General features: G+C 42.9%; 1 protein-coding gene across 3 annotated transcripts in view; it reads left to right on the forward strand.

Moving 5' to 3' along the window:
* TMEM184C (transmembrane protein 184C) overlaps positions 1 to 17,496 on the forward strand; it is a 53,586-nt gene extending 36,090 nt beyond the window's left edge. For all 3 annotated transcript variants that reach the window (XM_033940306.1, XM_033940296.1, XM_033940314.1), the window contains 4 exons: positions 2,525 to 2,637; positions 6,833 to 6,932; positions 8,240 to 8,411; positions 16,901 to 17,496. In XM_033940306.1, coding sequence (XP_033796197.1) covers positions 2,525 to 2,637; positions 6,833 to 6,932; positions 8,240 to 8,411; positions 16,901 to 17,202 — 687 coding nt within the window. In that variant the 3' untranslated portion in view covers positions 17,203 to 17,496. The remainder of the gene's footprint in view (positions 1 to 2,524; positions 2,638 to 6,832; positions 6,933 to 8,239; positions 8,412 to 16,900) is intronic.
* Positions 17,497 to 21,598: the final 4,102 nt, after the last annotated feature.

Raw genomic sequence — 21,598 nt, forward strand, 5'->3', positions numbered from 1 at the left:
AAAGCCTCCTAAAATTACAAAGAGGCTACCAGCACCTCACATCAAAAAAACATAAATCAAGTCAAAAGAGGTATTTTGTCAACATTTTCTTAATACTACTCAAACATGTTTGCTGTCATAAATATCCTTGAAGCTTATTCCACTCCCGAGAACCCACACACGAAAACATGCTAGCTCTAGACACAGCTAGTCGCAGCTGTTTCACTCTCGGAATATGTAGGTCTTCGTGAGTCACCGAGCGCAACATGCGCTGTGGTTCGTATGGCAGAATGCTATCCATCAAATGTTTTGGTGCTTTGTGTATACAAAGATGCACCATGACCAGTAATTTATAAAGGATTTGATGTTCTAATTTTAACCAGTACAAAGATATAGCATTCTGTCATGTTCCTTTGTGTCCTTATGTTCTCTAGTCCAGGGGTAGGGAACTCCGGTCCTCGAGAGCCGTATTCCAGTCGGGTTTTCAGGATTTCCCCAATGAATATGCATTGAAAGCAGTGCATGCAAATAGATCTCATGCATATTCATTGAGGAAATCCTGAAAACCCAACTGGAATATGGCTCTCGAGGACCGGAGTTCCCTACCCCTGCTCTAGTATAAAAACTGTTAGTATGGCGTTTACAGCTGTAATAAGCTGGTACACTTATCTTTTCTGATGTGCCGGTACATTGATCTCTTGGGACATAGTTGAGCAAAACGAATTGGTCCTCCACAGTGAGCCAGGTCTCATTAAGGCAGAGTAGGTCAGGGGTAGGCAATTCCGGTCCTCAAGAGCCGGAGCCAGGTCAGGTTTCAGGATCTCCACAATGAATATGTATGAGATGGATTTGCATGCACTGCCTCCTTGAGATGCAAATCTATCTCATGTATATTCATTGTGGAGATCCTGAAAACCTGGCCTGGCTCCGGCTCTCGAGGACCAGAATTGCCTACCACTGGGCTAGGAGATTTCCTTTTGTTGTAAGGAGGGCATTAGATGAGATTATGTATGGAACAAGCATTTGGCATAGAGGAATTGTAGTGTGAGCAGACATGCTGTAGCGGAATGTAGATAAGATTTCTTAACTGCAATTACGTACAATGGGGTGGGAGAGTCGATACCCCCCCAGAGGCCTGGAATAAGTTGAGCTGGGCACATGAGGAATTTGGTGTTTTGGGTTTTTTTAATCTTTATTCATTTTTAAACTTATAATAAATGTGATAATATATCCATACAAATAACCATAAATATATCACTTAATAATCAACAATGATACATATAATATTCTCTTATCTCCCCCCTCCCCACCCTTATCTATCATATAATCAATACTTATACAACATGTAACAATAAAAATACCCTCCCTCCCACCCCATAATTGAACTTGTAAATTTAAGGGAAACAAGATTTTTCTAATCATTGCAATACTTTGTTAATGGCTCCCAAATATCTTGAAATTTCCTGAAACAACCCTGTTGTATTGCAATAAGTCTCTCCATTGTATAAATATGACATAAGGAGTTCCTACATGAGGAATTTGAAGCTAAGGATAGATTTGAAGGGACCAATAATTTCCGTGCCATAGTCTCTTAAGAATGCAGAGTATAACGGGTAAGCATAAAGCACGACCTGCTTCTTATGTGCATTCCTGCAGCATGTGCCGCTTAGGCAGTTCAAGATAAACAGTTAACTGGTGATATCACTTTTGGGTAGGCAGGGCTTTGGGGCTCAGACGATGACATGTTCACGGTGGGAATGAGAGAGAATATGCAGCTAGCAAAAGAGTAGAGTCCAAAACACACACAAGTAGCAGAACATAAGAATAGCCTTACTGGGTCACACCAATGGTCCATCAAGCCCAGTAGCCGTTCTCACGGTGGCCAATCCAGGTCACTAGTACCTGGCCAAAACCCAAAGAATAGCAAGATTCCAGAACTCCCAATGAGAGCAACGTTCCAGAGCTGAGATTGTGATGTCATAAGGCCTCAGAGCCAAAATCATCAGTGATGTTACAATGGCTTAATTGTCCTATACTTGGCTCACATATGAACAAAACAATAGCCATACTGGGTCAGTCCAGTGGTTCTCACGGTGGCCAATCCAGGTCACTAGTACCTGACCAAAACCCAAGGAGTAGCAACATTCCAGAGCTGAGATTGTGATGTCATAATGCTTCATTCCACAGTGCCTCAGAGCCAACCTCATCAGGGATGTTGAAATGGCTTGATTGTCCTATACTTGGCACACATAAGAACAGCCATACTGGGTCAGACCAATTGTCCATCAAGCCCAGTAGCCAATCCAGGTCCTAGTACCTGGCCAAAACCCATGCTACCGATCCAAGGCAAGCAGTGGCTTCCCCCGTGTCTTTCTCAATAACACATTATGGACTTTTCCTCCAGGATTATCGAGGTAAGAACCTAGTCCTCCCATATTTATTGAAGGGCAGTGCATCAAATAAACATGAGCTAAATACATTTGAATACAACTTTAATGTGTTGACAGTGGATAAGAGATGTATTTTATCCACCTTTATTTTACAGTTTGCTATGTACTGTCTTATACTGTTTTATCAAGCGCTGAAGGAAGAGCTCCGCCCACTTCAACCTGTTGGCAAGTTCCTTTGTGTGAAGATGGTTGTCTTTGTGTCCTTCTGGTAAGTGAATTAGAGAAAGGTAACCTTTGGTCAGTATCATGTGTCATGTTAACAGCATCTTACCAGCAGTGCAAGCGCTAGATAATAGCATTTGTGTGTCACTCTGATCTCTTAGGCAGTAGATTGGAATGGGCTACTGTGACCCTGGCTTGACCATCCATTTGCCCTAAACAGCATCACCAACTATGGAATTTTGGGATAAGGGACTTAGTTTAGTTTTAGGCCTCCTTTTACGAAACTGCGATAGCCGCGTTGAATGGCCCGCGCTGCTCCCAACGCTCATTGAGTTCTTATGAGTGTTGGGAGCAGCGCGGGCCAGTCAGCGCAGCTCCCTGCGCTAGAAACTGCTATCACAGTTTCATAAAAGAGGGGGGTTAGTGTCTCTTCCCCCCCCCCTTTTCCAGGACCAAAAGATGTTCACTGCCCCTGGCTGAATTTATTGTTCCAGCACAAACAAAGAGAGGATAGAAAGCCAATTAGAGTTATGCCTGACTGAGACCCTCGCTTCAGAGCCCATATTATGGGGAACTTGAGAACCAGACTGCATACAAGGGAAAAGTTGTTTTTAAGCTGAATCCACAGTCTGGAGAGGGAGAGAGAGAGGGAGAACTATTAACAGAACCAAAATACGATTCCACAGACTATTAAGTTTCAAGTTTAATAAAAATTTGATTGATCGCCTATCTTAATTCTAGGCGAATTATACAATACTATGTAAAAAAAACAGGCATTACAAATTTAAAATACTCAACAAAAAAACTAAATTACAAAGACAAAACAGATGAATGCGAGTGTACTCAAAGAAAGAGTTCTTCAAGGAAACATGAAGCTAAACCACTAACGGTCCACCTTTTATCCTAATCGTACCACACAGTTTCAGTCATGCATTGTGTAATTGTGACCAGATAGAGCAGGGATCTCAAAGTCCCTCCTTGAGGGCCGCAATCCAGTCGGGTTTTCAGGATTTCCCCAATGAATATGCATTGAAAGCGGTGCATGCCCATAGATCTCATGCATATTCATTGGGGAAATCCTGAAAACCCGACTGGATTGCGGCCCTCAAGGAGGGACTTTGAGACCCCTGAGATAGAGTAAAGTGAGCTGTACTTATTGAAACTTGCAAGGCTGAAATCTTGGATCGTTAGTGGTTTAACTTCATGATTGTTTTTTGGAAGAGCTCTTTTGTTGGGTGAGCACACTTGCATAGCGTATGTATTTTTGTTAATTATTTGTGTTTTGACACAGTTAATAGTCTATGGGGTCATATTTTGGTTCTGTGCATAAAGAACTACTGTTACTACTAAGTAAGTCTGTTTTGTTGGTCTATGTTTAATATTTATTGTTCATCCCCTATCTATTTTAAATTACAATGTACAGGGCTTTGTACACCCGGAGAAGCATTTAATCAAAATTCAAATAAACTATGAAACTATTATTTCTATAGCGCTGAAAGGTATACGCAGCGCTATACATTCTAACACGTAATAGACAGTCCCCGCTCAGAAGAGCTTACATTCTAATTTAGACAGGACATTTCAGGATTGGGGAGATTATAGTGGGTCTAGGTATCTGACATCAGTGAGGGGGAATTAAGAGTTGAAAACAGTTTCAAAAAAGTAGGCCTTTAGCTTGGATTTGAACACTGCCAGGGACGGAACATAAGAATTGCTGCTGCTGGGTCAGACCAGTGGTCCATCGTGCCCAGCAGTCCGCCGACTGTGCTGCCTGAAGGCACCCGCCTCCCCGGCCTGTGCTCTCCTCTCAGTCCTCCCCGGAAGGAGCGGAAGGTCCCCCGCTCCCAGACCCGGCCAAAAGGAATGAAGGTCCCACTGCTGCAACATGCAACACGGAACCGGAGCAGCCCGAGGCCTCAGGTAGGCTGATGAGAAGCCTCCTAATAGGAAAAGTCACTGCCCCCCCCCCCCACCCCCCAGGTCTCCCTTGGCAGTCCAGTAGCGACACCCGAGACCACGCCAGCACTCCTCAATCGCCGGTCCAGTCCATAGGTACAAAAAAGTTGAAAAACACTGGTGTAGATTGTAAGCTCATTCGAGCAGGGACTGTCTCCTTTGTATGTTTGGTAGCGCTCTAGAAATAATTAATAGTAGAAGTAGTAGTAATTAAAGGCATTATTTATTTATATTTGCTTTTACTGCAGCTCCTTGTGATTTTGGTCAAAGGAGAGTTAAGTGACTTGCCCTGAATCACAAGAAGCTGCAATAAGGGAGAAAAAAATACCTCTAATCGCACTTAACATTTTAATCAAAATGTAGGCCTAAAAATAACATAGGGCTTCTTACTTTTTCAAATCTTGTTTCAGAAAAGATCTACGTTTTCTTTATGTTCAGTCTAAAAAAAAAAAAAAAATCAAATTTTAGGCTTTTACCATCTTTCATATAAAATATTCAATCGTACAGCATGAAAAATTATACCATTTGGGCTTCAGTATTAAAGGCTGCCTATTGAACTTTAATTTAAAAAAAAAAAATTGCTAAAATCTGGTTTCACAGATAAATACAAGGATAGATTTAGATGAACATTGTTTGCGCATGTGAACACCATTAACGTTCTGTTAGTAAATTAGTTCTATGTAAAACAGAACCTGTGCTAAAGAAATGTATGTTAACCTTATTAGTGTCCAGTACTAGCTGCCCACTCTAGAAAATCTTACACCTACTTGAAAAGGCACTTTAAAACACGTCCCCCCCTCCCCCCGCCTTTTTACTAAGCCGCGGTAGAGGTTTCTATCGCAGCCTGGAGTGCTAAATGCTCCAATGCTCATAGAATCCCTATCAGTGTCGGAGCATTTAGCGCTCTGGGGCCTTAGTAAAATGTACAACCAGGAAATAAGAACGATAAAATAATAAAAACCCAAAAAAGGCAATTGTTGCCAAACTGCCAAACTAGACTAAAAACTACATTGGGATTTCAATGCAGTTTTGTTTTGTTTTGGGGTTTTTTAAGTCAGTCATTTTTGGTGACAGCTATTGTTTTTCTGGTTTTTGCACTTTGAAGTGATATTTGCCCTCTTGCATGTTTGATAAAATAAACAGGTGTAGGAAATGGCAGTGATGGCCCAAATAGGAGACAAAGCAGCCAAGGATGCAGAGTACAGTTCCCCCTCCGAACCCGCGGTTTCTGTACCCGTGGATTTGATTATTCGCAATTTTGTTTTTTTATTAACAAAACTCTGCATTGGGCCTTCCCCAGACCTTACCTAGTGGTCTAGCAGCGACAGGAGGCAGAATCGATCTTCCTACGCTCCTGCCCCGTGCAGAGCCGTCATCAAAATGGCTGCCGTGAGTTCCTGTTGTAGTCTCGAGACTACAACGGGAACTCACGGCAGCCATTTTGATGACGGCTCTGCACAGGGCAGGAGCGTAGGATGATCGATTCTGCCCCCTGTCACCGCTAGACCACCAGGTAAGGTCTGGGGGGAAGGTCCAGAACACAAGAGGGAAGCAGGGGTGGGTCAGAGCAGGTCCTAAAAATTATCTGCGATTTTTCAATATTCACATGCCGGCTCTGCCCCTAACCCCCGTGAATATTGAGGTTCTGCTGTACTTTTAATCCAAGGTTTTGTTGTGAGGCTTAAAATTTCTGGTGCATAAATGGCCCACTATTGTCCTCAGTAAGAGCAGTATGATTCTTTTGCGCAGCTAAATGTTGAAAGAGTCCCTTGATCACCATTGATTTTTACAAGTGCATTTGTAAGACAACAATCCCAAATGCAGGTGACACTTGCCAAAGCATAGCTGTGTTGAGTCTTTTGTACAACCAGATAAATTTTGATGGCTCACAATAAAACCTTGGATTAAAAGTATTTATCCTCGACTACTTTCCCTTCTCATCTGAGTTGTCACCACTTTTCCAATATCAGTTTTACTATTGTAGAGGCCTTCCTCTTCTTTTGGAATTTGCTAAACAAACATTACAGTTTTCTAGTTGTTGATCCTCTGACTTCTTTACTTGGGGTACCTTTTTTGTCTGGGCATATTTTTAGGACAAGACCAATTGCAGCATGTTTAAACTTCCTAAAAGGGAAGAAAGATTTTTATGAAAATTCTGATTCTCTTTCCCCCCTCCCCCCCTGTTTTCAAATTAATTTCAGCACAAGTTCGGTGCCTTCTCGTGAATGCTCTGTGGAGCATAGTCTGGGACCTTGTCTGACTTTGTACCAAATGTCTCTTTGTAGGCAAGCTGTAGTAATTGCCCTGTTGGTAAAAGTTGGTGTTATTTCTGAAGAGCAAACCTGGGAATGGAAGAGCGTAGAAGCTGTGGCTACTGGACTACAAGTATGTGAAAATTTAAGTCCTAGCATCTGCTTTAAGAACATAAGAAGTTGCCTCAGCTGTGTCAGACCAGAGGTCCATCCTGCCCAGTGGTCCGCTCCCGCGGCAGCCCATCAGGCCTAGTTGCCTGAACAGTGTCCATGACTAATTTTGTAACTGCCTCTAATCCTCTAATTCTATCCCTATTACCTACCTCTACTCCTATCTGTACCCCTCAATCCCTTTGTCCTCCAGGTACCTGTCCAGACCCTCTTTGAAGCCCTGTAGTGTGCTTCTGCTTATCACATCCTCCGGTAGCGTGTTCCATGTATCCACCACCCTCTGAGTGAAAAAGAACTTCCTGGTGTTTGTTCTAAACCTTTCCCCTTTCAGTTTCTCCGAGTGCCCCCTTGTGCTTGTGGTTCCCCGTAATTTGAAAAATCTGTCCATGTCCACTCTTTCTATGCCCTTCATGATCTTGAAAGTTTCTATCATGTCTCCTCTAAGTCTCCGCTTTTCCAGGGAGAAAAGCCCCAACTTCTTCAGTTTGTCAGTATATGAGAGGTCTTCCATACCCTTTATTGAGCATCTATCTGATATTAGAACAGGCAGTAGACTTGTCGGTTCCTGGACCAGTTGTTCCAAGAAGCAGTCATTTATGGCGTCTAGTAATTTTACCTCCCTAGCACTCCCTGATGTAACATTTAACCAGTCAATGCTGGGGTAGTTAAAATCGCCCATTATTATACTGTTGCCCAATTTGCCAGCTTTCCTAATCTCTGAAAACATTTCTTCATCTGTATGGTTATTCTGTTGCAGGGGACAGTAGTATAACCCTACCTTTTATATTCTTTCCCTTCACACACTGAATTTCTATCCATATGGATTCCACACTTATCTATGTTATGCAGAATGTTTATTTTGTTTGATTCAATTCCCTCTTTAATATATAGTGCAACCTTTAATATATAGTGCAATCCTCCAATTTGATCTGCTGTATCCTTGTAATATAATTTATACCCAGGTAATACAGTGTCCCAGTGATCCTCTGTGTGTCCCACGCTTTCTTGAGCTCAGATAGACGAATCCACCATCCTTTCTATAAAGAAGTATTTCCTTAGGTTACTCCTGACTTTCTCTTTTCTTTTCAACTGAGATGCTTGTTTCTTGTTTGTTTATGCCATAAATGTACTGGTCTTTTAAATGCCTCAATCTTTTATCCTTTCTTCCAAAGGATACTGTACAGCATTAGAGTTGTGAAGTGAAATAGGTTTCATCTATGAAAAGTTGTATACAAAAGAAAAATGTACTCTGCTGTTCTTCCGTTGCAGGATTTCATTATCTGTGTCGAAATGTTCTTTGCTGCAATCGCTCATCACTTCAGTTTTTCCTACAAGCCCTACATCCAGGAAGCTGAAGAAGGATCCTGCTTTGATTCTTTTCTTGCAATGTGGGATATTTCTGATGTTAGAGCAGATATATCAGACCAAGTGCGTAATGTTGGTAAGTACCAATTTAGGAGTCTTTAGCACGTTGGTTGTTGGCCAGAGTTATATGCATATAGACAGATAATAGCAAGGCAATAATAAGATCCATATAACCTATTCTTTTTTCCCCCTTTTATTGCAAGACTATAGACCAGTAGTTCCCAAACTTTTTCTGTTCACGGCTCACTTAATATTTCAAAAATGTTTCCACAACTCCCCAGGTCAAACGATAATTCCGTAACCTAATACAGTTTCTCAACTTCTGCAAGCCAAGTACCCCCTAAGTCTCTGCCCCTGACCCCTCCCCCATAATAACAGTACTAATTGTAATGCTGTAACTTCCATCCATTTTTCATATACACACAATATAATCTTATTAATGTATAATGGTAACAACAAAATTAAAAAAACAAAGCACACTGTATGCAGACAAAATGTTAATTATAATTTATATTCGGGGTTATTTTTTTTCAGAGGTCAAGGCAGATGACTTTAAAATATGCAATTTCACCTATAGAAAAAACAGAAAAATAAAGTGCAAAATATAGACAGCAGATATAAATTCTCAAAAATGACACAATTCGATCACTAAATTAAAATAATTTTTCCTACCTTTTGTTGTCTGGTGATTTCATGAGTTTCTGGTTGCACTTCTTCTGACTGTGCATATAATATTTCTTTTTCTGCCTCCTGCATGCTTCCTCTCCTCCGGACCTCATTCCCTTCCACAACCAACATTTCTCTTTCTGTTCTTCCATGAGTCCAGCTTTTCTTCCTCTCTCCTCCACCCCTATTAGCAACAGGGGTGGAGGAGGGGACAAATCCCTCTCACTATCCTTGTCTAATTCCCTCCCTTACTGCAAAGGGAGTGGGGAAAGAGAGAGAGATCCAGGGCATATCTCTCCTACTCCCTCTACTGCCACTCCAACATTTCTCCTTCTCTCATCCCCTGGATCATTTGCAGTATTTTTCACCATTGCCCATCAGCCCCATGCTCATTTCTCCTTCTGTCGCCCCTCTCAAACACCATGCCACATCTCTCCCTCCATCACTATGTCCAACATTCCTCCCCCCTTGCATCCTCTTCAATCTGCCCTCTCCACCACCATATCCAACATGTCTCCCTCTCATCCCTTTCTACTTCTTTGTTTACTCCTGGCAGAATTCTGTGTGTCTTTCCATTACTTCATTCTGCTCCTAGATCCAACATCTCCCTCCTTCTCCCCTTCCATCTCCTGTGTATGTCTTTCTCCCTCTCATCTACCCCCATATCCAACACCTCTCTCTCCCTTCCTTGTGCCCTGTGTCAAAACTCTCTATCCCCCTCCATGCACCATCTCTCCCTTCCTCTCCTCCATTATTTGCAATTTCATCTTCTCCCTTCACCATGCATGTATGTCTCCCTCTACTCCCCCCATCTTTCCTTCTTCTCACCCTCCCATCTCCCCCCCTCCCCCGGTGCCACTAAATTTTCTTCCTCTTACCTCTTCCCTCCCCCGTGCCATTAGATATTCTTCCTCGATTGGGTCTCATGGTGTGGGTTTGGGATGGGGTGGGGGTTTGGGCTTTGGAGTAGGTGGGGATTGGGGGGATTCTTTGGTTGGGGTGAAAATGTGTTTGATGGTACGTTTGGTGTTTGCGACCTTGTTGTATTGTTGTGCTGTATTATGTATTTACTGCTGATGTGCCAATAAAACATGATTTATACTAGATATTCTTCCTCTCCTTCCCTGTACTCCAAGGCTTGCTTCTTCAGGTTGCGGGATTGGCAGTGACTCTCATGTAGCCTGCCACTAACCCGGAAGTCTCCCCTCTGCCGCAGAGACAGCGGCAGGCAGCGTGTGGGAATTGCCCATACCACGATGAGATTCGATGCCAATTCAGCACCCACCTTCGACCTAAACAGCAGCAGTAAACAGGCCGCCAGGGCTTCCCTCTGTGATGCAGCAGAGGGAAGGCCCCAGCGGGCAGGCCAGGAGCAGCACTGCTGCTGGTGCTTTGACCCAGAGGAAACGAATCCATTCAAATCGATTCACCAAAGTGAATTGGTGAATCGATTCAAATAATCGGGCAGCACTATCACATACCCCCATCAAGCGGCTCAGTACTGTGTGTTGAGAAACACTGTTGTAAAAGATGCCTAATAAAAGAATAATCTGCAGCGCCCCTGTACGTCAGTCACAGCTCCCCAGGGAGCCGCAGCTCATAAGTTTGGGAACTGCTGCTATAAACAAAGCTTTACTTTCTAAATATATCCCCTCTTTATATAATTAAGGATTTTTTTTGTTAGCTTTTGCGACCTCTGTTGTAGTTTGGTTTGTTTGTTTTTTTTACTCCACTACTTCTACTTGGGAGGCTGTCAGTGTGTTGAAGATGTTCTGATTCTTGGTTTACATATTTGAAGTAGAGCTGCATTTTCAATTAAAAGTTTTAATCATGTTATTAAAAAAGCATTTAATTGCATGATTAATCAATTAGCTTTGCAATTTAAAGGACCAATATCAGAAGCAACTATCTCCCACCCCCCAGACTAACACATTTCCCATGGTTCTGCCATTTCCAACATCTTTTATTTTCTCTCCCCTCCCTCCACCCACCCTTTAGGCTAGACATTTATCTGCCTGTTTCTTCCCCTGCACATTTTTCAACATTCTCCCTCCCTCCACATCTGGGTCTAGTATTGCTCCTCCTTCATCCTTTCCTCCCGTATCTGTACCCCCTGCGGGTACAGAGGGCGACGAAGCTTATCTCTCTTATGCTAGCCCCCCTAGCTATAACTTTTGTTTCAACCATTGCACAGGTAAGAAGGGGGGTGGTCTCGCAATCATTTACAAATCTAATTTATCCTTAACAGTTGAAATTACCCAAGCCATAAGTTCCATTGAATACATTCAATTAAAAATTAATACAAACCCAAACATAAAGCTACTTTTATTATATAACCCACCCCCAATTAATCAGTCTACATTCATTCAGTTATTATCAATTGTCTCAAACTTTGTCACTACATCCCCATTTCCTATTCTTTTAGGAGACTTTAATCTCCATTTACTTACTTGGAATAATACTTGTCAATCTCTTTTAGATAAAATAGCTCCAATAACAATTCAAATTATCTCCCCTAAAAAGCAAAAAAACCCTTGGTATAATTCTTCTCTTGCTTTACTAAAACGACAGTTACGTTCAGCCGAACGCAAATGGCGCGCCAAACCTACACAAAACAACCTGGATAATTATAAACAATATTCTCAACATTACCGTCAAATGATTAACAAGACAAAGAAAAAATATTACATTAAAAAAATTTCTATGACTAAGAATTCCTCATCATTTTTCAAAATGTTAAAACAGTTAACAATTTTCAAACATAAACCAGTTATTTCCACAGAAGACACTCCTTCTGCCAACTGTTTAGCAAATTTTTTTCACACTAAAATTACATCAATTAGAGCAAACATAACTAAAAAAGTTTCTACTTGTCTAGACAAGCATAGCACTAGTATATCCCTATCTAACGCCATTACGGGTATCTCAGATGAAGATCAAAAAAGTTATATGTCATTACAAGCTACATGTTCTAATTTTATTCTTCCAACTCTAACTGAATTAAAACAGTTATTTCAATCTATAAAACTCAAAGGTTCTAAAACTGAATCCTTCCCTCCTTTCCTTCTTAAACGTTATTTTTCAATATTTGGCCCAGTTATTCTCCAAATTATTCATAAAAGTCTGTCTACTTCATCTCTCCCGACTGATTGGAAACACTCTGTTCTCCTTCCAATTATTAAGGATTCAAAAACCAGTCTTTGCGATTGCTCAAATTATCGTCCAATAGCGAGTCTTCCGTTTTTAGCCAAAATCACCGAAAAAGTAGTATTTCAGCAACTGTCAGATTTTATTGATAAAACTCAGGTTTTACATCCCAACCAATCAGGATTTCGTAAAAATCATTCAACAGAACATTCACTACTAGGTCTTGTTACATCTATCCACTACTATCTAGATCAACACAAATCAGTCATTCTCATTTCCTTAGATTTAGCAGCAGCATTTGACACAATTGACCATCATTTATTACTCCACCGCCTTTCTTCCATCGGCCTAAAAGATCAAGTACTAGATTGGTTTCGATCTTATTTCACAGATAGATTCTCTACAGTGTACTTTAAAAATTCTTTTTCAAAACCATATCAAACAAACTATGGAGTACCACAAGGGTCTGTATTGTCTCCACTACTGTTTAACATCTATTTGGCCCCTCTCTTAACCCTTTGTCAATCCATTGGATTCACAGTATATGCTTACGCAGATGATTTCCAACTTTTGCATACCATTGATCCCACAAGTTCCCAGGACATATTTAATATTAACCAAAAACTGGCAAAAGTCCACGAGTGGTTGAATGTCAACCAGCTATCTCTAAGTATCAATAAAACCACTACTGTGCTTTTCTCAGGGAAAGAAGGGGTACAACTCAGTAACCCAATCATAATTGACAATATACCCCTTAATCAAACTACCAATACAAAAATATTGGGAGTCCTAATAGACAATAATCTCACATTCCGTGCACACATCAGTGCATTGGGTCAAAAACTGTTTCTATAGGCTAAGAATGATTCGTTCACTCATCCCCCTTCTTGATTCGTTTTCCCTTAATACTTTAATTCACTCCCTAGTAATATCAAAATTAGATTATTGTAATTCCTTATTAAAAGGGGCTTATCTAAAGGATATAAGGCATCTTCAACTCATACAAAACACTGCAATAAAGATAATTTCAGGTTCAAAAAAATTTGACCACGTCACACCTCTACTTCAAAAAGCTCACTGGCTGCCAATATCATACAGGATTACATACAAAATAGCTCTTTTAGTCTTTAAGACAATAAAAACAAATACTCCAGCATTCATAGATAGGCTTCTGATTCCATATAGTTCGTCTAGAGTTCTTAGATAATCCTCTCAGTCTACTCTAAATGTTCCCTCTTTAAAAATTATCGGAACACGCCGTGCTTCTATTTTTTCGGTTACTGCCCCAACAATTTGGAACTCTCTTCCTTTATACTTAAGACTTGAACAGGATTTGCAAAAATTTAAGAAAAGTTTAAAGTGCCTTCTTTTTAAAGAAGCCTTTAACTGAAAGTTTACTTTCCCGGTAAAATCTTATTGTTTTCAACCCCCCTTAACTTCAGACTACCAAAATCCCTCCCTATTGACCTTTCTTCTGACCCTAATTCTTTTCCTCATACCCCCTAATGTACTTCCCTTTTATGTACTTTTTCTTTAAAAATTGTATTTCTTCCCCTCTTTCCTACTGTTTCTAGTGGTTTTTAAAGTTGTTACCCTTGTATGTTTGGTTAATATACTATGTATAAGTGATTTCTCGAAATCCTATTTTATCTTTTGTAAAATGCTTTGTAATTTGGAAAAGCGTTCAATCAAATAATATAAATAAACTTGAAAAAACTTGAAACTTGAAATGTCAGCATTTCTTCCTCTACTCTACTTCCCCCCCCTCCATCTACCTTAAAATTTGTCTTCTAGAGGCCCCCAGCAGTGATTTACGTATACTGTATACAGCCTCCTCTAGATCAGGGGTGCCCACACTTTTTGGGCTTGCGAGCTACTTTTAAAATGACCAAATCAAAATGATCTACCAACAATAAAATTTTTAAAAAACACAAAGCACACTGTACGCAGAGAAAATGTTAATTATCATTTATATTCCAGGGTTTTTTCAAAGAGGTCAAGGCAGATGATTCTATGCACTGTCATCTCAGTAACAACCATACAAAAATAGACAAATATACCCCCTCCCTTTTTACTAAACCACTATAGCAGTTTTTAGCGCAGGGAGCTGCGCTGAATGCCCCGTGCTGCTCTCAACGCTCATAGGCTTCCTGCGCTATAAACCTCTATTGTGGTTTAGTAAAAGGGGGCCATAGTGCAAAATATAGACAACAGATATAAATTCTGAAAACGGACACATTTTGATCATTAAATTGAAAATAAAATCATTTTTCCTACCTTTGTTGTCTGGTGATTTCATAAGTCTCTGGTTGCACTTTCTTCTTCTGACTGTGCATCCAATCTTTCTTCCCTTCTTTCAGCCTGTATGCTTTCAGACCTCATTCCCTCCTCCAACTTTTTCTTCCTCTCTCCCTGCCCTTTCTTTTCTCACTGCCTCCCTTACTTTTTTTCTCTCTTCATGCCCCCTTTCTTTCTTTCTCCCTGCCCTCCCCCAAGCCACTGCCACCACCATCGGGGAACAGGCCCCAAAGCCACTGCCATCCCAAGCTCTCCCTGCTTCCCTGCGTCGGGCCGACCAGCATTCCTCTCCCCGACATAAATTCTGCCATCTACGAGGAAGTTCCGGGCCAGCCAGGCAGTGATTGGCTGGCCTGGAACTTCTTCTCCGATGGCAGAATTGATGTCAGGGAGAGGAAGGCTGATTGGCCCGGTAGATTGTGAAGGCCCGGGATGGGCTCCACGATCGAATTACTTTGCCTTTGCGATCGATATATTGGGCACCCCTGCTCTAGAGGTTTCCCTTTGATCCGTCCCACCCCCTTTTGATGCAACTTCCTGTTTCTGCATGGAAAGATGGTCAAAGTAAAAACTCCAGAGCAGTCCACAGGCAGCTTACATGTATTGCTTCTACTGCCAGGGACCTCTAAAAGACCAGGTTTAAGGTAGACAGGAGGGAGGGAGGAGATGTTGAACTGCGGGCAGAGGGAGAGATGCCAGATCATGCCTCAGAACAGTGAAAGGGGGGAAATGAAGGTAGAAGAGGGAAAGATTCTAGGAGGAAACGGGGAGATCATGCAGGAAACTTTGTAGCACAATTTTAGCAGCTGTGATTGTTTCTTTTTAATCATGACTCATAACACATTAATTGCATCATAAACCACGATTAATGTACAGCCCTAATTTGAAGTACTCGTGAGTATATTTTAACCTTCTTTCATAAGAGATTAGTTAGTCTTTATTGATACCTTGTCCCTATGCAGTATTGCTAACTTAGAGAATGACATGGGGACAAAGTTTTGTCTCTGTCCCACCGGCTGCATTTCTATTCCTGCGAGGTCTGTCGTGGACTCTGTCCTCATTTGCACTTGTGATTTTATATTTAAATCGTTTATTAAAGTATAAAATGGGACAATATTCTGTACGACTGTTTATAAGTCACAAACAGAGCCTTCCATTTCGATCTGGTTTTGGTACAGCCTTCCCAAAGTTTCAGTTGCCTATGTTTTTACATTATCGGGGAAGGTAATTGGATTGTTTTTCAGCCATGGGTGTCCAAGAAAACCTAAACTGTGTAATGGATGAACAGGAAACTAAGGGCCTTTTCTATCAAATTGCGTTAGCAGTTTTTAGCGCAGAGAGCCACGCTGCTCGTGACACTCATAGGAACTCTGAACGGGAGCAGCGCAGGCCATTCAGCGTGGCTCTCTGCACTAAAAATTACTAGCGCAGTTTGATAGAAGAGGCTTTAAGTGTATTAAATGCTGGAAATGCTCCTTGATGCTAGCAATTACGGATGAGTCTGTTGCAAAAATGATTTCCAAACCCCCCCCAAAAAAAAACAGTAAGATGCTTGAGCAGCTGGGCACATGATGGAAAGACTTTGCAGATGGTAGGAGTCTGATCAGCGGACAAATCTCTTGTTGCCTTTGATGTGGCAACAAGACACAAATTATGTCATTTTAACAGTAGTTAATTTAAATCCAAAAGCAGCTTCTGCAATTTCTTTGAATCATTGAATTCAGTTGCCAGTTGTCTAAGATGTGTTAAGTTTTTACTTTCTGATACTATCCTCCTCTGATTCTGTGTCCCATTTTTTTGCTTTGTTTCTGGCTCCCTGTTCCCCCCCTCCCCTTCTTTCTTTCTTCCTTCCTGCCCTTCCCATGCCACCGCCGCCGGGGAATAGGCTGCTGCTGCTGCCGCCATCAGGAACAGGCCAAGATCTCCCTGCTTCTCTTCTCCACGGGGCCAATTCTAACGTCGAAAGGACGTTCCAGGCAGCCAGGCAGCGATTAGCTAGCCAGAACATCCTCTCGACGTCAGAATTGACGTCGGGCGGAAGAGAAGCAGGGAGATCAAAGAACACGGTGCCGGCCTGTTCCCAGATGGCAACGGTGAGAAGGGAAGGGAAGCAGGTTGGGCACCACTGCTCTAGACGAGCCGCACTCTAGGGAGAACAGTGGTACGCCACTGGAGCAGCAGCGTGTCTGGCCAGCTCTTCCGTGGATAGCGCAAGGAGTCGCCAACCCGCAGCTTTGAACAGAACGAGCCGGCCAGACACGCTGCTGCTCCAAAACGAAGAGAATGATCGTGTCCAGACCGCGGGCCACAAATAAAACTTGGAGAGCCACATGTGGCCCATGGGCCGCGTGTTTGAGACCACTGATTTAGACTCATTATCTTAGCTTAGTTATTCTTTTCACAAGCTGGCATTTAAAGATTTTACAATTACAAATTTGATCTTTTTTTTTTTAGGAAGCACTATACTGGGCCGACCAAGAAAAATGTTTTTCCCTGAAAACCATGAACAAAATGAGCACACAAGTTTACTATCTCCTGTCCAAGATCCAATTTCATCTGTCTCATCTCTGCCACCTTCCCCTGTGGGCCATTATCAAGGATTTGGCCAGACTATAACACCTCAGACTACACCCACTGGCTCAATTGTACCTTTCGACATTCACAGTACTGGTGTTGACCATAAAGATTCTCAAGATCCAGTGATCCTCACCACTGATGAACTTTCAGAGGCAGGCAACAAAGATGTGCCTTCTTGAGTGCAGCACAAACTTAATTGGTGCTTTCGAGGGTAACTTTCCATCGCTCATGGATGGCTGAACTAACATAACAGAATTATTTGAGGACATCGGCGCCTAATATATTTTGCCTAAAGATACTCGGTGGCACGAAAGGGATGTTCAAAATTCATATGGTTTAAGGAATTTTATTACAGTTTCTTTTTCAACCAGTGGTTTCTTCTTAAACACATACACTACACAATTTATATTTTGCTTAATAAAAAGCTTTTCTGCGTCCTATTTGACCCAATTTAGTAAAAGCTAATCAGATTATTAAGCAGTATGTCTTATATCGGCTCTGGTTGCATGATGGATCCACCTATAAAATTGCTGGATGGAAGACTTTTTAGGAACGAACTTGAGTAACCAAATCTGCTAAAGCAAAGTCTTACAGAAAATGCTTTTCCTGTTGAAATTGAAGAAAAACCCACAAATACTTATATTTTAAATGTAAGCCGCTGATAATTACTTCACTACTGCAAATATTGTTACCATTTAAGACTTGGAATTGTTTGTATTAACCAAACAGGCTGCTTTCCGTTCTATGATGAGATATAGCTGGAGGCACATATGCATAAAAGGTTTTATAGCATGGTAAACATAAGAAAAGAAAATCAAGTTAACCATGCATTTCTGAGCCAAGAGACTGAAAAACTTGGTGAGTGTTGACCGTGTGATGTCAGAATTTAAAAGAAAAAGAAGTTGGTTTTCGAGTATGGTACACCTTATTAAGTACACTGACATGTAAATGCCTGCATAGTCAATTGTTTCTATCAAATTAATGAATTTAAAAGTGACAACACTGCAAGTGTACGATTTCACCTCCCAGAAAAAAAATACTTTAATTTCCAATTGAAGGGGGAGTATGTAACAATGTAGATGGAATTGCACTGTTGATGCTTCCTTTCCATCACTCTCCAACAGGTCTGATTTTAGTTTTGTGTTTTCTTACCAGTACAAATGATTAGTGCAGTATGATTGTTCATATATATTTTGTCTTGAGGTCAAAATTATATGCTATGGGGGCTCACAAAAAAAAATACCCCGTTCAAAAAGTGGCCTAAGTCAGTACTTGGATGATCAAAAAGACAGATTATCCAAGTACTGATAATCAAAGCTGGTTTTAGACGTATCTAAAACCAGCTTAGGCTTTTACCTGCTTCTGTACACCAAGAGTGAAAAGGGGCAGTTTTAGAGGAGTGGAAAGGGCGGGAGGTGGGCCAACCTAGACCTAGTCGTACTGCAAATATAACCAAAAGTTTAATGAAACTGCCCAGACGAACTTATGGCTGCTGCGATCAGCTCAGCAGCCCAGGCAACCTGTCTTCCCTCCCCCCTCACCGACCATCGCAATTACCAGCAGGGGAGATGCCCAATCTCTCCTACCAGAAAGAACACCCCCCCCAAAAAAAAACAAAAAAAATTGAACCGGCAGGAAGGATCTCACACCCTCCTGCTGGAAACCACCAAATCCCCCTTCCCGAAGCCTTAACAGCTGACCGATAGGAGGAATCCCAAGCATTCCTGATGGAAGGCAAACACCCTCCCCCAACACCCAAACCCCCTGACCAGGCAACCCCCCCCAACCTGATAAATTGGCTGCCTGGACAGGCTCCCCTTCCAGCCAGCAGACCTGCCATCTTCCAAATGGCAGGCCTGCCCCTTCCCGGTGCATTGTGGGATGCACCGGGGTGGGACCTAGGCCTTGATTGGCCCAGGCGCCTAAGGCCCTGCCAATAGCAGGAGCTGTAGGTGCCTGGGCCAACTAGAATTGGGCCAGTTGCCCACAGGAGAGGCCTAGGCAACTAGCCCAATTCCGGTTGGCCCAGGTGTCTAAGGCCCCTCATATGGGCAGGGCCTTAGGCGCCTGGGCAAATCAGGCCCTAGGTTCTTCCCCAGTGCATCCCCGCCATTCGGAAGACGGGCCTGCTGGACGGAGGGGGGACTAGTCCGGCCAGCCAACTTAGGTTAGAGAGGGGAGGTTAGGGGGGGTCCAAGTGGGTTGCCCGGTCAGGGGGTTTGGGTGTTGGGGAGGAGGGGATTTGGGGGTTTCCGGCAGGAGGGCCTGGAATCCCTCCTGCCGGTTAGAAATTTGGGGGGAGGGGTTCTTTCTGGCAGGAGAGATTGGGCATCTCACACACACCTGTTACAGAATCCTGCTTTTAGGCGAAGGACTGACCCCTCCTTCACCTAAAAGGTCTTGTTTTGGGCATTTGGGACTTGAGCAATATTTTGCTCAGGAATGTGTTGTAGGGACAGATATGGTGGTGGTCTAGGTGATTAGATTGCTGAACGTAGAAGTAAGCCATTCTCAAATAAAACCTCATTATCCCAGGACAAGCAGGCAGCATATTCTTGACTGATGGGTGACGGCACCGACGGAGCCCCGGTACGGACAATTTTAGAGTGATTGCACTCTAAGAACTTTTAGAAAGTTCTAGCTCGGCCGCACCGCGCACGCGCGAGTGCCTTCCCGCCCGACAGAGGCACGCGGTCCCTCAGTTTCTTAGTTTCCGCGGAGCTAAGAAGACGCGTTTTCAACGGCTGTTGAAATTTTCTCCTAACTTGCCTTCCCGCTCGCGTAAACTTTTTGGCTTAAATTGCCTTTTTTCTTTCTTTCCATTTTGTTTAAAAAAAAAAAAAAACTTTCATTTTTTTCTTCAGTTTTCGGTTTTCCCCGGCGGGGCCTTCTGCCACCATCGAAGCCTCGGCCTTCGATTTGGCGGAAGCCGTTTTTACTTTCATGCCCCCTCAACCGGGTTTTAAAAAGTGCCAGCGGTGTGCTAGGCCTATATCTCTCACGGACCCACACAACTGGTGTTTACAGTGTTTGGGTCCTGAGCATCAGGCCTCTTCTTGCACCCGCTGTGCTACTTTAAAAAAACGGACATTAAAAAATCGCCAAATTCAGCAGCGATTGTTGTTCGGTGCCGAGATGTCCGACCCCGTTCCTTCGACTCCGGCTTCGGCACCGATTCAGTCGGCACCCTCGTCTTCGACGCCGCGTGATTCCACACCGGCATCTCAACAGTCAGGTAAGCCGGCTAAGAAGCCTTCCCCGCTGGAACGTCTTCCGGCCTCGAGTGCAGTGAGTCCAATCCTGCCGCCTGTAAGACGCCAGCGGAAGCGCTCCGCCCCTATAGAGGTGAGTCCCTCGACATCGGGCTCCTCATCTCCGGGGCATCGAGCGGCACCGCAGGTACCGCAGAAGAAAAAAGCGGTACCGGTGCCATCCCTCGATGACCGCATTACAGCCATCCTTCAGGTGCAGCTTAAGGAGCAATTAGAACGACTCCTTCCTGCTATCATGACACCGAACCTTCCGGTGCCAGTCCGCACCGAGCCACCGGTACCGGTTGTGGATCAACCCGTATCGATACCGATTGTGGAACCCGTGTTACCTGCTTCCACTGTCTCGGTACCGCTTCACCTAACCTCATCGGTATCGATGCCAGTCCTTGCACCGGAGCCGAGAGCTCACCATCAATCGGTGCAGACTTCGGCACCGGTGCGACCGATAACTTCTCCTGACTCGGTATCGATGTGGTCGGGTAAGTCGGTGCGCAAAACCCGACACATGCAAACGTCGACACCTGAGTCTCGGGACCATTCTTCCCATGTCAGAGACCCTGATCTGTGGGGAGACTCAGAGGAACCCTTTCTTTCTGAAGGCGAATGTTCCTCAGAGGAGGAGGATTCGGCTGTCCCTGACCCATCCTCCAAACAGGCCACTTCCTCTTTCTCTAGTTTTTTGAAAGAGATGTGTGAGTCCTTGTCCATTCCTTTGGAGGCTGAATCCAAAAAGTCTAAAGTTTTTTTGGATGCCCTTGATTTTGATCAGCCTCCAAAGGAATTTTTGAAACTTCCCCTTCATGACATCTTGAGGGAAACTTTCTATAAGAATTTAGAGACTCCTTTAACTGTCCCAGGGGCCCCACGTAAACTGGATTCTCTATATAAGGTAATTCCCATTCCTGGGTTCGACAAACCTCAACTTCCACATGAATCCTTATTTGTCGAATCCACCCTTAAAAAGACTTCAGGAGCCAGTGTATATGCATCTGTCCCTCCTGGCAGAGAAGGAAGGGCCATGGATAAATTTGGTAAGAGGCTCTACCAAAATGCTATGTTGGCAAATAGGGCTGGTAATTATGCTTTTCATTTTTCTTTTTATTTAAAGCATCTCCTTACCACCATGGCTTCTTTCGAAAAATATCTTCCTTCACGAAAGCATCCCGCTTTTCACACATGCTTGTCGTCTCTTCTACAATTACGTAAGTTTATGGTTAGATCCATATATGACACCTTTGAACTAACATCCAGAGCGACAGCAATGTCAGTAGCTATGCGTCGTTTGGCCTGGCTTCGGGTATCC

The sequence above is a fragment of the Geotrypetes seraphini genome, chromosome 1 (genome assembly GCF_902459505.1).
Source record: "Geotrypetes seraphini chromosome 1, aGeoSer1.1, whole genome shotgun sequence".
NCBI classification, from domain to species: domain Eukaryota; kingdom Metazoa; phylum Chordata; class Amphibia; order Gymnophiona; family Dermophiidae; genus Geotrypetes; species Geotrypetes seraphini.